At 39.0% G+C, this 13,841-nt stretch overlaps 1 protein-coding gene across 10 annotated transcripts in view; it reads right to left on the bottom strand.

Annotated features, from left to right (window-relative positions):
* GTDC1 (glycosyltransferase like domain containing 1) overlaps positions 1 to 13,841 on the bottom strand; it is a 284,555-nt gene that overhangs the window by 200,781 nt on the left and 69,933 nt on the right. For all 10 annotated transcript variants that reach the window (XR_008840915.1, XR_008840914.1, XM_056495914.1 and 7 more), the window contains one exon: positions 868 to 1,035. Coding sequence is in view for 8 of the 10 variants with exons in the window: in XM_056495914.1 (XP_056351889.1) it covers positions 868 to 1,035 (168 nt within the window). In the remaining 2 variants the exon portion in view is untranslated. The remainder of the gene's footprint in view (positions 1 to 867; positions 1,036 to 13,841) is intronic.

Genomic DNA, 13,841 nt, shown 5'->3' on the forward strand with positions numbered 1-13,841 from the left:
GGACCGCAGCCTTTAAAACGTCTGGGTATTTTAGCACTGCACAATTTCTGAATACTAGATGAAAGAAATATAAGGATTTATCTGGTATGTTTACTGCCCTCTCTTCGCAGGAAAAGTGCTGCAGTACATTTTAATTTCTGTTTATTTCCCTAAAACCCTCTCCATAATTTCAGCTGTATGCAGTAAAAGCTATGGCCAAGCACGAGCTGAGTAGCTGCAGCTTTGTGAAGCATTCATGAAACAAAGCATCACTTTCAGCCAAGGCTCAGGTCAGAAATCCCACCAACAATGGATACACCATGGCAGCACTAGTGGACTTTATACAATGCATGGAGATGATTTTTTAGAGCAAAGTGGTTCAGCTACACTGATTTTATCAAGCTCTCCTCAGAACTCTCCTGGTGCCTCAGTTTGCTACAGGGTCATAATTCATAGAATCACAGAATAGCCTGGGTTGGAAGGGACCTAAAAGCCAAGCCAATTCCACCCCTGCCATGGGACAACTTCCACTATCCCAGGCTGCTCCAAGCCCCATCCAACCTGGCCTTGGACATTTACAGGGATCCAGGGGCAGCCACAGCTTCTCTGGGCACCCTGTGCCAGGGCCTCACCGCCCTAACAGGGAAGAGTTTCTTCCTAATATCCAACCTAAACTCTGTTTCAGTTTGAAGTCAATCCCCCATTTTCCGTCACTACATGGTCTTGTAAAACATTAATACAAAATCATTAATAAAAAAAAAATCAATACAAAATAAAAATAGAAAAATAATTAATGCAAAAAGAAGTATATGGAGGACTCATCAGGGTTACAATGCTGTAGACAGAAGGACACCTTAAATAACAAGGAGCACTGTGAGCCACACCTACCATGAAAGGATCTGGTTGTATCCATACTGAAAATCCCTTTCCTGGCATTTCTGGACAGGATATGCCAATTGGTTCTCATGGAAGTAGAGGACCTTTTTCAATTTGCCAAGGTCAGGGCGGAGGGCAGCGAGTTCAGCCAGGTTAAGCACCGAGCTTGCAAAGAGGATCCTGGAAAACAAGGAGAGCAGTGTTTACTGCCAGCGAGCGTGCTCACAGGGGTCACCCCTTCCCCTGCTCCCCACTCCCTCCCCCCCAAGAAAAACATAACCCCTATAGGGACACATCAATAGCTAAGCCTTAATATCATGTAGCAGCATTCGAAGTTTTGATCTCTTAAAAAGCAGCTGCTAAGAACCCAACTAGAAAAGCACTGAATCTCATTGGTCTTCCCAGCTTGGTTACAGAGAGATGCAAAATTGAAAAAAAAGCTGGATGAATTTTATTGAAAAAGGCAAGAAAAGCTGTATCTGAAGGACAAATGGAACAAAGATAAGGCTGACTAGGGAATACTTTGCTTGCCAGTTTCATTACACTTTACTTCTTTATGCAACCAACTACTGAAATTCAATATATGAGCAGGAATGGCACATGTTCATGTTATGACACAAACCCTTTTGATTTATGCAGCACACTTATCTAGTATGGTCTGCTTTTCTTTTTTTTTTTTTCCCTCAGCCTTTTTCTGTTTTATTTTCACATTTTTATTAGGTATCCTCTATAATGAAATGTTGTTTCTACCCTTGCACCCCAGTCCTGCCGCTGCACTCCTGCTATTCCACAGTCCACAACACTGCACACATCCTTCAATTAGATAAAGCAGGCACAAACAACACTAACAAGCTGCTATCTTAGCCTTGTGTAACTTCCCAGGCTATCAGAAAATAAATGTATTTAAATGTGTAATATGAAATCCTGACCCTACTGTAACCAGTGGCAGATTTCCCTGCATTTCACCAAAAGCCTGTGAGCATCTCCTGGCCCCTGGCTAGCACTGCTTCCAAGCAAAGTGAATCCTGAACTTGCAGAGAGCTGCAGAGACTCAGACATTTGTATTTCTTATCACAGGTGATTAAAAGAAAAGAAAAAGTTGAGATCAGATATCTACTGCACATAGAACATTAAGTTTAATAAACTACTTTTCAATACAGCCTGTTTCTGAATTGTTTGGGTTTTTTTTGTTTTTTTTTTTTGCTATCTACCATTTCAGTAGTTTAGATTCAGAACTGACTTATGCAATGTTTTATTCTTTCAATTTTTATTTTTTCTCATTTTTTCTATGGTTATTCCTATTCTTTCTATTTTTACTTGAATTTTGTGTTCAAGATTACTGCCAAACTGACATCACTAATGTGATAAACTTCTGATTCTGGCTGCCAACCTCAAAACTCATGAACTTCCCCAAACATCAATCTAGATTATATATATAATATCATATCTCTGCTAACTTACACCCTTCTTAGATAACCTGTATCTACAGAGCAAACACTTCCTAGGGCATAGATCCTGTATCCATCTTCATCAACCTGGGTCAATGCTGATCTGAAAGGCTTACCAAAGTAAGAAATGACTGTTATTGCCTTGTTCATCAAATATTTGATGGTTCTAAAGGGCCTGTCACACAGAATGCCAATTAAGATATGAGCTCAGGTTTATTACCAGCCATACTAGGAGGAAAAAATAGTTTTAGGTAAGTCATTACTTATTTGTCACCATGAGTAATGATCTCTGGACCTCATAATGACCTGGGTGCCAGGCTCAAAGCAGAGCAGGAAAAGCTTCCTGGGGGCAATGTCAAATCCCTGCTCAGCACTAGAGTGACAAAGAAAAATGCAAACTGGAGAAAACATACCCCAATACCTGCAAAAATGAGATAAAATAGTTGCTTGGAAAAAAAATTTGGCTACTGACAGGACAAGAGGGAATGGCTTCATTCTAAAAAAGGATGGGTTGACATTAGATAAAGGAAGAAATATTCTTCCCTGTGAGGGTGGTGAGGCCCTGGCACAGGGTGCCCAGAGAAGCTGTGGCTGCCCCTGGATCCCTGTAAGTGTCCAAAGCCAGGTTGGACAGGGCTTGAAGAAACCTGGGATAGTGGAATGTGTCCCTGCCCATGGCAGGGGGTGGAACAAGATGAGCTTTAAGGTCCTTTCTACCCCAAATCATTCCAGGGCTCCATTTCTGGAATGCATTATAGTTTATCTTTTCCTTTACTAATTTTTCAAAAAATTATTTTATGCCATGAGTTAGAGAAGAAAACTGAAAAAAAACTGAACTGACACAGGATGGTATCAATGAACCTGGCTGAGTTTGAAGGAAGAAAAGGGAAAAAGACATCACATTGGGACTGAAACCACGGGAAGCAGCACAGAACAAGGGTGGGAAGTGCAGACAGTGGAGGTGCTAAGGTTAACACTTAGAGAGAAAAGGGCAATGGAGAGCACAATGAGAAAAGATCCAAGAAATAAGCTTGGACAAAACCATGTAGCTCCGATGCATCTTAACTTGCTCAGATCAACAATGGGATAATTAGGAGAAGAAAAAAAAAAAAAAAAAAAGATGGTTATAGCCACAGGCAAAAAACCCAGTGTCTGCAGTCTTGGCTTAGGCAAACTGGAGGAATTCAATAGCATCATTAGAGCACACTGGAGCCTGGCTTCTATCATGGCAAAAAAGGCTGAAAACTTGGAAAGCTTGCAAGAGGTAGATCTAAATTTTCTCCACTGTAAATAGAAAGTGATAAGACTCAACTAACAAGCAGATCGCTTATCACTGCCCAGCTCAGCACAATAAACTGGTGTCAAGAGAAAACTGTGGTGATGACTAGCAAATTCAGATGTAGAGCCTGAAATGACATTGCCTATGCTTCTTGCAGCAAGGAAAATAATTAAAATAAAACCACTGATTGGAAAACACCCTCCTCAATTCACTTCCGTTGCACTTCCAGAATTTATCCCGACTCTGAGAGGTTCTCATGGCTGCTCCTTTACTGGCAGAGAAGCTGCTAACTACCAGCACTAACCAATTTCCCTGGCTTTACAAGCTTAAATAACACCTGACAGCACGAGTCCCCGTGAACATGCCCACAGAGCAGCCGTGTTCGTGGCTAATGGACTCACGCAGGGCACTGGAGGATACGCTGGAGTGTATTTCCATTTAACACCTATTACAAGGGGAAGAAAGGAAAGTTTATTATAATGGAACATAAATATATGTCAGTTGTCATTCCGTGTGACATCAACTTCCATTTTACCTCGGGTTATTATTTAAGTAATAAATCCTAACAAGGTGAGCTTTATCATCCCACAGAGTGTATCCGGGAGGTAGAGACACAAGGTGATGGCAAGAACGCTCAAAACATGATAATTCCTGACAGCTGCTGCTTGAGCACAAGTTAAATTGAACAGTTTATCTCAGCATAAAGATGTTATAAGGTTTTATGTTTAATTTAAAAAAATTAACATAAAACCCAGAGAAAGCAGAGTTAGGCAATCTTTCACAAACATGACATACTACAATCACTGTATAAGCTGGATTAGTACTTATTACCATGCTACTAGAGAATTAAGCTGTTTTTAGACCACCAAAGAGCTTTAAATTGCAACTTTTGTCTCTGTAAGAGAAACCTATATTTAAAATGTCTGCTAAATTCAAATTAACAGCTACATCATTAACTTACCATCTCACAAAACCCCCTACAATTTAACCACTATTATGGTGTCCTTATCGAGACCTATCAACACTGCAGCATTTAATATATACAGTGCTCTCCATAAATACAGTGAGTGAATCCTCACTAAACCTGTGCTGAAGGTCACATTCCTAAAGCTCTGCCCCAGCTCTCCTCTCCAAAACAGCCCTGAGCATTTTGCTGTGTGACAAGTGACCTTCTTGCACAGAACAGGACCATCCCACGTGCAGTAGCCCCACTGCCCTGGAGACTGGCCAGATTTGGGCCACCATCCACACAAGCTGCACTCTAAAGCCATGCTTGTGCTTCATCTGAATCAGTTCACATCCTTCTGAGGAGCTGCTTGTGTGAAATTAGTTAAGCGTGTGCTTAACTAAAATAAATATTCCTGGGAAGGAAGCTGAGTGCACTTGCAGGTTCAGAGATGTGACATGCCCACAGGATTCTCTGCCCTTTGCTACTGTCTTCGCCATTATGTCACTCCAAAGGACTGAAAACCAGTGAAATATAAAAGCCCTTTTTTTTTTTTTTTAAATTACCAGCAGACAAAATCACTAATACAGGTTTCCACTTATATCAAGCAAATTATAATACTGAAGGTGCTAAAGTGTTTTTATTTGGCTTTATAAATCTTCTTTGTGTCACACAGCCATGATTTACTCTTTTATGGCATTACCCTAAATCTTTCAATTAAATTCCCATGCAACTTAACTAAAAACACATTTTGCCTTCCCCTTGGGAGACCACACAGGGCATATTTATGTATCTATGGATATGGAGGCTGAACTCTCCAATCCAGCAGGCTTATAGAACAAAGTGAGTTTAAAACAGCACCTGATTTGTAGTGGAATGTTCCTCAGTCTGGCAGAAGCTCTGCACGAAGGACTGATAAATGTGGCCACTATTTGTGTGGCAGTACAGGTAACCCAGTTCCCTCTGGAAAAGGGGGATTGCTGTAGGATACAATCCTGCAGCAGCAGGGACTCTCCTCCTCCCCAAATAAAATCCAAAGTCATAATTCTCTGCTGCAAAACAACTACATTCACAGTAAAATGAGTTTATGATTGAAGATCTGGCATTCCAGAAAAGAGCTACAAGCACTCTTCATCCTCCAGGAGCAGTATTACAATAAAACAGACTAAAATTTGGAAAAACATATGGCTACAAATATGAGTCTTTTAGGAAAAGAGAGTACTAAAATAACACTGTTCAGTAGATGGCACTGATTGAACCAGTGAGGCCCTGGCACAGGATGCTCAGAGAAGCTGTGGCTGCCCCTGGATCCCTGGAAGTGCCCAGGGCCAGGCTGGACAGGGCTTGGAGCAGCCTGAGATAGTGGAAGGTGCCCCTGCCCATGGCAGGGATGGAATGGGATGAGTTTAAGGTCCTTCCAACCCCAGCCATCCTATGACTCTGTTTCTGGATTGCACTATAATTTATCCAAACCATTCTGCTCTATTGCCCCCTCAAAGGCCAAGGCAAAGCCAAGAGGTTTGTCCACAGACACATCCACCTGGAGAAACAAGGGCTCCAAAGGTGATGGAAGCTTCCAGCACCTCCAGATCAAACCTCATGGTTTGGCTCCTCCATCACACAGTTTTCCTTGATTTCAGCCCAGCAATTAGCCAAGCCCATGGATTTGGCTTTAAGTTATCTTTCAAATGTAAACTGTGTCTGAAGCAGCACGATTAATGCCTGCAATCTTAACAGACCAGTTATTTTTGTTTGTTATTAAACACATTTTTATATGATCAACTTACAGAAGTTGCATTTTTATGGCTAGCCCAAGAACACACAAATTACAACTGCATAGAAAATGCTTTTCCTTTTCCCATTACACAATAGACGACACTGAATTTCTGAACAATAAATACTAATAAGTGGTAATATGTGACAGTAGACAGTATAATAAATAATAAATTAACAATAATTTTTGACATGGAATGTACAAATGTCAAAAAATGCTTATAGATATTTTAACTCATAAATTAAGGGTTTTTTCTACATAAAGATAATTTGCAATGTTTACAGAAATAATTAAGTCTTACTATTTTAATGGTCTTTATTTTTCAGAACAAATCACAAGGGTTGTCATGCCTTTCATCTTAATTAGGCCATGTGTTTGTCTTATTTATTTCTATGTACTTTCATAAACGTTTACAAATATTAATTGTAAAGAAAAATATTTTTTCCTCTTGCTGTAATTGCTATACATACATACAGTACAGTGATAAATATTCATGGAAGCTACCAGTTCAATATTTAGGATTTGGGAGTTGCCTTGTATGCTAAAATACAGCAGGAAGGAAAAGCTTGGTTTCAACTCATACTGCCAATGCCTTCGTTTTATGCATTTTTATTTTAAAATACACCATTTCAAAAATTTAAAAAGTTACATAAATACATTTTTTAATTTGAAAATCATTTGGGTTCTCTCACAATTCCTCCTTACCCCTCTGATTCCTTATTTCAATCAGCTGATCATAGTATTTATCTCAAACAAATTTTCAGGTCAGATCCTTAGCCCACACAATTAAGAACCAGTCTTAAACATTCTTCCACTATTTTTTATGACCTTTAACTCAAAAAGATATCAAAAACCATGTGAAAACTGTGAATCAAAATTACTTCTCTGTGTAATATCAAGAAGTAAGCTTGAAAGAGACTCTCACAGAGCAGACTTTTGAGGGGGGTATATTCTGTATGGACTGCTTTGCTCTTTAGGCAACAACTCTGAAGCTTCTTGAATTTTATTAAGTGTGTGTGGTACTATTTTTTTCCCTGATTTGTAATTAAATTTGGCTTCAATTAATTACTGACAGATGCACGTTTTTACTTTAGTGGCCAGATTGTTCACCATGGGCTACATCGGCCTCTCTGTTCCCACGAAGGGAGAGGTCAGGACCAAGCAGTCAGAGCTGTGGTGATGGGGGGAAGGAGAACCTAGGAATCCATGTCTTACTTGCTCAAATTTCACCAGCAACAAAAAATGAAGCAAAGGAATTTTATTAGACCAGAGAATAAGCAAATCAGGATAACCCACTAGTGAAAAGTAGCTATTGCTGGGTAGTTTATATAAGCTGGACAGACTGACTCTGTTCAAATAGGTGCTGTGATGGAGCAAAGAAAAAGCAGAAAGCAAGATAAATAGAGGACACAGTGACTGAAGGCAAAAAAATTCACCACAGGTAAATATACAGGATGCAGTGATGTATAATGAAATGACATTTTAAAAGGAAAATGCTTGCAAAACTGATGTTCTACTCAATTAGGTAACATTTAAGCAGCATTATTTATTGGTTGTAAGGCTGCAAATTAATTTAATTTGGTATCTTATCTGTCCAACTCTGGAAGGAAGCCAAACATGTCAAACGCCTGGCACGAACAACGCAATATGGCCAAGGGGTTGTAGCAGCACGGAGAAGTCCTAGGGCTACACGTAACTCCTCTTCTTAATCTGAACAGCAAGCTCTGAGCATTGTTATTTCACATCTCCTGGTGTCAGCTTGGATCCAGCATGGCACAGAGCAAGCAGCCAACACCATGGATATATGGATCCCACTGCAAGCAAGGCTGATTCATCCACAGAAAGGGAATCAAACCCAGTGCAGTACAGACCCACCACAACACTGAGGGCTTCCCCTAAAAAAGATTTCTATCAAGAGATGTTCGCACAGAGTAGAACAACAAATGAGTGGAACTAATTTTCCTTTATTTTAACAAGTTTGGCCAAAGTAAAGACTAAAATCTTCCCCCAGTTTTCAATTTTACACATTTTGTATTTTAAAACCACAGAAGACCCACTCACTTTGCACAATTGCAGAGGAAAATCATGGAATCTCACAATTGTCTGGGTTGGAAGAGATCTTAAATATCATCAAGTTCCAACTCCTTGCCATGGGAAGCTTTGCTGACTGTTTAGCATTACATTACAAGTGCCCTGAAAATCCTGTCTTCCAAAGTATTCCAGATTGGTTTTTTATGTTGCTTTATGCACCTTGATATCTAAACGCCTTTTTTTTTTTTTTTTAAGGAATTTGAAGACTGACAAAAAAGGAACTAACTTAGCCTTCTTAGCAAATGGCTTTCACATTTTTCTAATATCCCACAGCTCTGATTTAATCTCACACAATCTACGAATAGCAAGTCCTTTAAAAATTATTTTTATGGAATCTCTTAGCTAATTTTCCTAAAAACCTCCCACTCCAGAGCATCAACCAAAGGCACAATTACTGCCTAAGAATGGGGACCCTCAGGAAAAAGCAGGATTCTTCCCAGAAAACTAATACAGTCCTCGAAAAAACTCAGACTGTCATAAAACCTGAGCAGCTGGCAACTCTGTCACCATGAAGTATCCATATGGAAGACCGAGATGTGTCAAACTACCCAAAACGAGTTTGGATAGTGCAGAAGATGGAATAAATAATTCAGTATCTTCAACACTTTCAACAGCAGGTAGTAGATATGCTACCTGCTCCTACAACGTGCCAAAATGTAACATGCGAGTGAGAGCGAGCGAGAGAATGTGAGTGTCTCCAACCTGTTTTCATGAGGATATTTTGCTCGAGGAACTTCTCTTTTTAGAGGCATATGATGCGTATCAGATGTTTGTCAGGAGCAGGCAGCACTACAGAACATTAGGAATAACTTAGTGATTTGTAATATATATTCACAAAGTGAATTCACAAAGTCCTCCGTATACACGTATTAAAAAAAAAAAGTATTTTTATCAAATATTACAGAAAAAATTAAGGGGAAATATGTATTTCTCCCAAATGCCCTTCACATTTCTAGAATATTTGTTGCTGCAGCATAGTGGCAACTTTCCTGCCATAATGTAAGCTGAGCAAACTATTCCATGTGCTCAGCAAAATGGCAATCAGATCCACAATTTTAAAATTGCTGCTCCATGTTCGTGACATAGTTCCACTATAAAACTACATGGTGCAGGGTCAGTCTTCTGCCATCTCTTCCTAAGAGAAACAGTCATACATTGATGCATAAACCTTCATCATTTATAATCAGAGAAGATAAAGTGACACATCTGTTCCCCAAGAAATTAAAATAATTTAATGCTTAAGGGTGTCCAGACTTGTCTTTGGAGGGACAAACTCCTTCCTGCACAGATGTATCAACCAACGCTTCATCAAAAACACAGGGACAGCAGGTAGACTGATATTCAAAAGCACATCAATAAGGAAAATGTCAAGTTTTGTGTACTGCACACTATTTTGAGCCCCTCCACTTTCTGATTAGAACATTTCTGTAACTCAGCAAAGCCCACACTCACTACCAGATTTGAAGGACTGCGCCGAAATGGCTGAGCGACCGACTGAAGTGAGATTTCAAAGAAGTGAGACAAACACTCGCCTAAATTCAAAAGCTGCCAAACATATTTCATCAGACTTTCAAAAGATAATTGTTTTGTCTGTTCTGAATTAAGCTTTAAGTGCTTTAAGAAAGGTTTCTCTACAAACATGGCTAAAGATCACAAAGGGGAGCATTTGGAATGAATGGAACCCTTCAGTCATATATTTATTTAATATCACTTGCATCATGCCTGGCATATACCATAAGCTGCTTTATTTCCATTCCCATAACACGACTTTAAGGATAATCTATACTGATGTCCTACCATTTTATTTCACATGTTATCATAACAGGGTTTTTATTTATAATGCAACCAGAGAAAGAGAAGGAAATAAAGGGTCTCAGCTCTGCAGCTCCTCACACGAGATGTAAGGGACTGATGCAAGGGCTGGGACAAACAGGAGAGAATTCAAAGAAAAAGAGAATATGTCATGAGAGAATTTAACAGCCATGGAAATGAAGCCTTTTGCCCATTTTTCTTCTCCAGCTCCTGGCTGAGACTTCTGCAGGGTTAGCAACAACATTAAACATTTACAGTCATATTTGGTCAATTTATACAACACACATCTGATCCTTGAGTGAACAACCCACACCTCAACACTGCAAGATGCTGGTATTACCCCACATGCAAAAATCCAATAATAATTTAATAAATACACTTCTAGGTTTCCATATATTTCACAAATCATGCTTTTCCAGCACATCTCATTTGCAACTATCACTTCAGAATTCTTTTTATCATTAAATAAAGCATCCGGTGCAAAAGTCCCATTATTCTCCAGGAAATCGGAAGAGAAATACGTGCCTCTGGGGTTGAAATCATATGTTCAAAAGTCAGAAAACCACACCAGATGCTTTCTAATCTTTAAGATTAAGAAACTGAGGCCAAGGCATGTTTATCAAGGGCCACCAAGTGAACCAGGGCAACAGTGAGAAGTCAGGAGCCCAAGTCAGAGCTGAAGATAAGTGAATGTCATGGTGTAGTGATTTAATCAGCTCATGCAAGATCATGTAAATGTTTATGTATCTTATGGACCCTGCTCACCACAGTACCTGACAGGTTTCCCAAAATATTATCTTTGTGAGAGCGTACAGAGTGATTCAGCATTTTCAGATCTCATATCTTTGATCCCAGAGAGATGTACATGCACAGATGTCTGCGTGCATGCACATGCAGAGAGATACACGGCACATAAATACTACACACACACACATTTTCTAGCAAAATCCACTGTAAAACTATGAAACATTCTGAATTGAGCTATTTAAACTGTGGCCAGGAAAACTGTTGACAAGAACTAATTTGTTATTGAAAAAAGATTGCGCATCTCTTCACGACAGAAACCTAAAAATCTGTTCAAGATGACTGGGCAAGGAGCATTCATATCTAAAAAGGCTGAGCAAAGTAAAGCAGTTTTGGTCAAGGTCTCCAAATAACACCATTTTTCCAGCAATGCCTTTGAACTACACATAAAACCTTTCAGGAGCTCCTGAAAAGGAAAGTATTTCCAAAAAAGTTCTGGAGCAATGGTAGCTGTACAATCATATGGGAATAATTTTCTGTATATATCTCTTTATATTGCTGGAAGAAACAAATTAACTTGAAAATTCAAAGATCTTTATACAGCCCTGTGCTCTTAGGTACAAATATTTAAATAATCTTTACTTCCTGTCAAACACTGAAATGGATATTAAATTACATTAAATTATTACAGATACAAGTAGTAAAATTTCTTTTCTGCTTTCCCTGTTAGCTCCTGCATCTTAGCATTTCTTGCACAGAGTATAAAAGATATTTTAATATTATTATTAATATTAATTAATATTAATCAATATTATTAATATTGATTTAAATTGCTTCTTCTATTAACACACAAACTGTGCGCTGGATGTACAAACACCTGCCCAGAAGCCTCACAAATTTTCCCTGTAAAGGATCACAGGTTTAGAAAACCAGTATTTATTCCCAATATTCCTTTCCCTGATGGTTTTGGGATGCCATCCCTTTAGCCATTTTTTTTTTTTCTGTTTAAGATAAACAAATAAATGAACAAACCACACAGAAGGAAGGAACGTCAACATTTCAGCCCCAACTGAACCCAAAAATCCCCACAGAGCCCTTGATCCCTACTTGTATGTGCTCAGCACAGTGGGAGCTCACCAGGTACATGGAAGGGGTGAAATGTTCGCCTTGACTTCACATAAGAAATTAAAGAGAAGAATAAAACTAATGTTTAAAAGAAGAGGAGGGAAAAAAATAAAACGTGGGAAATGTCCTTCTCTCCTATTCCAGGACCTGTGGATTGACTTAATGAGAAAGAATCAATCTGATAGATAAAATATTAAAAAATTCTTTTTTTTCCTTCTCTCTTCTTCCTGTGTATTAGCAGAAAGAACAAAATGAAGGAGCAAGGAACTAGAGAAAAAAAATCAAGCCAGAATTACATCCGTCAGGGTGATGGAGTGCAGTGTCCTGCCCAGTCCCACCGCAGACCTCCTCAGGGCTACTGTTTCAAGTAAAAATTAAACAAGATGACACAGAAACAGTCCAAGATTGACATTTTCCAGCTTTGTGTCATGTTACATTATTTGAATGAATCTCAACTTTTAAAAACATCCAAAGGAAAGCGAATGAGGGCTGTATAAAACAAAAAAAGACATGTAAGAAATAAGACTCTCACTAGGAGAAAGAGAGCCACCCATGTTGATACTACCAAAGGTAAGAATATTTTTAAGGACACTGTTACCTATCCCAGCCAGTCTTTTTGTTGCCAGATTAATATGAAAAATGTTTATTATTCCACCAGTATTTTTCCCCTGTGGTTTTACTCAAGTTGTGTCCATAGGTCCAACTCAAGGGCTGCTGCTGAAGCCCAGTGTTCCCACCACAGCTGCTCTCCCAACCATCTTCAAGGTCCAGAGTCCACAGCACAAGAGCTCAGCTTTATTGGAAGGATAAAGCCCTGAAACTACTGGAAAAGCTGTTCAGAAGTATGAAAAATAATATGCAGGATTTTTTTCCTCAGTTACCAAGAAATTTGAAGCAGCCAGCAATCAACCTCCCTCTTCTCAGCACTCAAAAGCACTTACAGAATCCTGCTCCTAACCCTGCTGCACAGAAAAAAATTCCCTTTTATCTTCCATTTATTTTCATTTTTACCTGAAAGGCAGAAAATAGTTGGGTTTTATGTACACCAAACACAAACTGGACTTTTTTTTGCAGTGCATTACACTGTGGTTGCCTTCCCCCTATATGAATGCATACCTGAATTTCCACAAAAAAAAAAAAAAAAACAACAATATTGCCCTTCTGATTTAAGCACAGCCTGTTACTCAACGTAACGTTCATCTATACATGTTCTCACTGTTTAAGAACTCGGCGCAGGTGTTATTAATAAAATAAATTTATTTTTAAAAAGGATGCTATTCTATAAGCTTTGAAGCTCACACATAGTCTAACTTAAGCCAGCTTGGGCTCATCTGGTCTTTAAATGAGCCCTTTCATGTGGTCAGCCCACGAGCCATACGTACTGCTGCTCAATCACGCCACTGTACATCGTCAGCGCGAGGATGATTTGCATGATTTGCATTTCCTGTGCGCTCCAGCTTCAAGGAGCTCTAAGCACCACGTACAAAAGAAACCACCGCCAAGTAATGCAAAGATTTTTTAGTTAAACCAGATGAGACTGTTTCAGCCAGCCTTGCCAATAGTGAAAAAGGACAAAAAAAAGTAAAAAAAAAAAAACAAAAAACAAAAAGAGGGGAAAAAAATAAAAGTCTCAGGGATATCCTGTTAAATAAGGATTTATTTGGAGGGAACCTGAACCTTAGATTCATAACCTTACTTTTAAAATATAAAAGCTCTATGAGGCCTTTAATAAATATGGTCTAGCAGAAAATAATTCAGTTAAGAAGT

Source organism: Oenanthe melanoleuca, chromosome 7 (genome assembly GCF_029582105.1).
Source record: "Oenanthe melanoleuca isolate GR-GAL-2019-014 chromosome 7, OMel1.0, whole genome shotgun sequence".
Lineage (NCBI taxonomy): Eukaryota > Metazoa > Chordata > Aves > Passeriformes > Muscicapidae > Oenanthe > Oenanthe melanoleuca.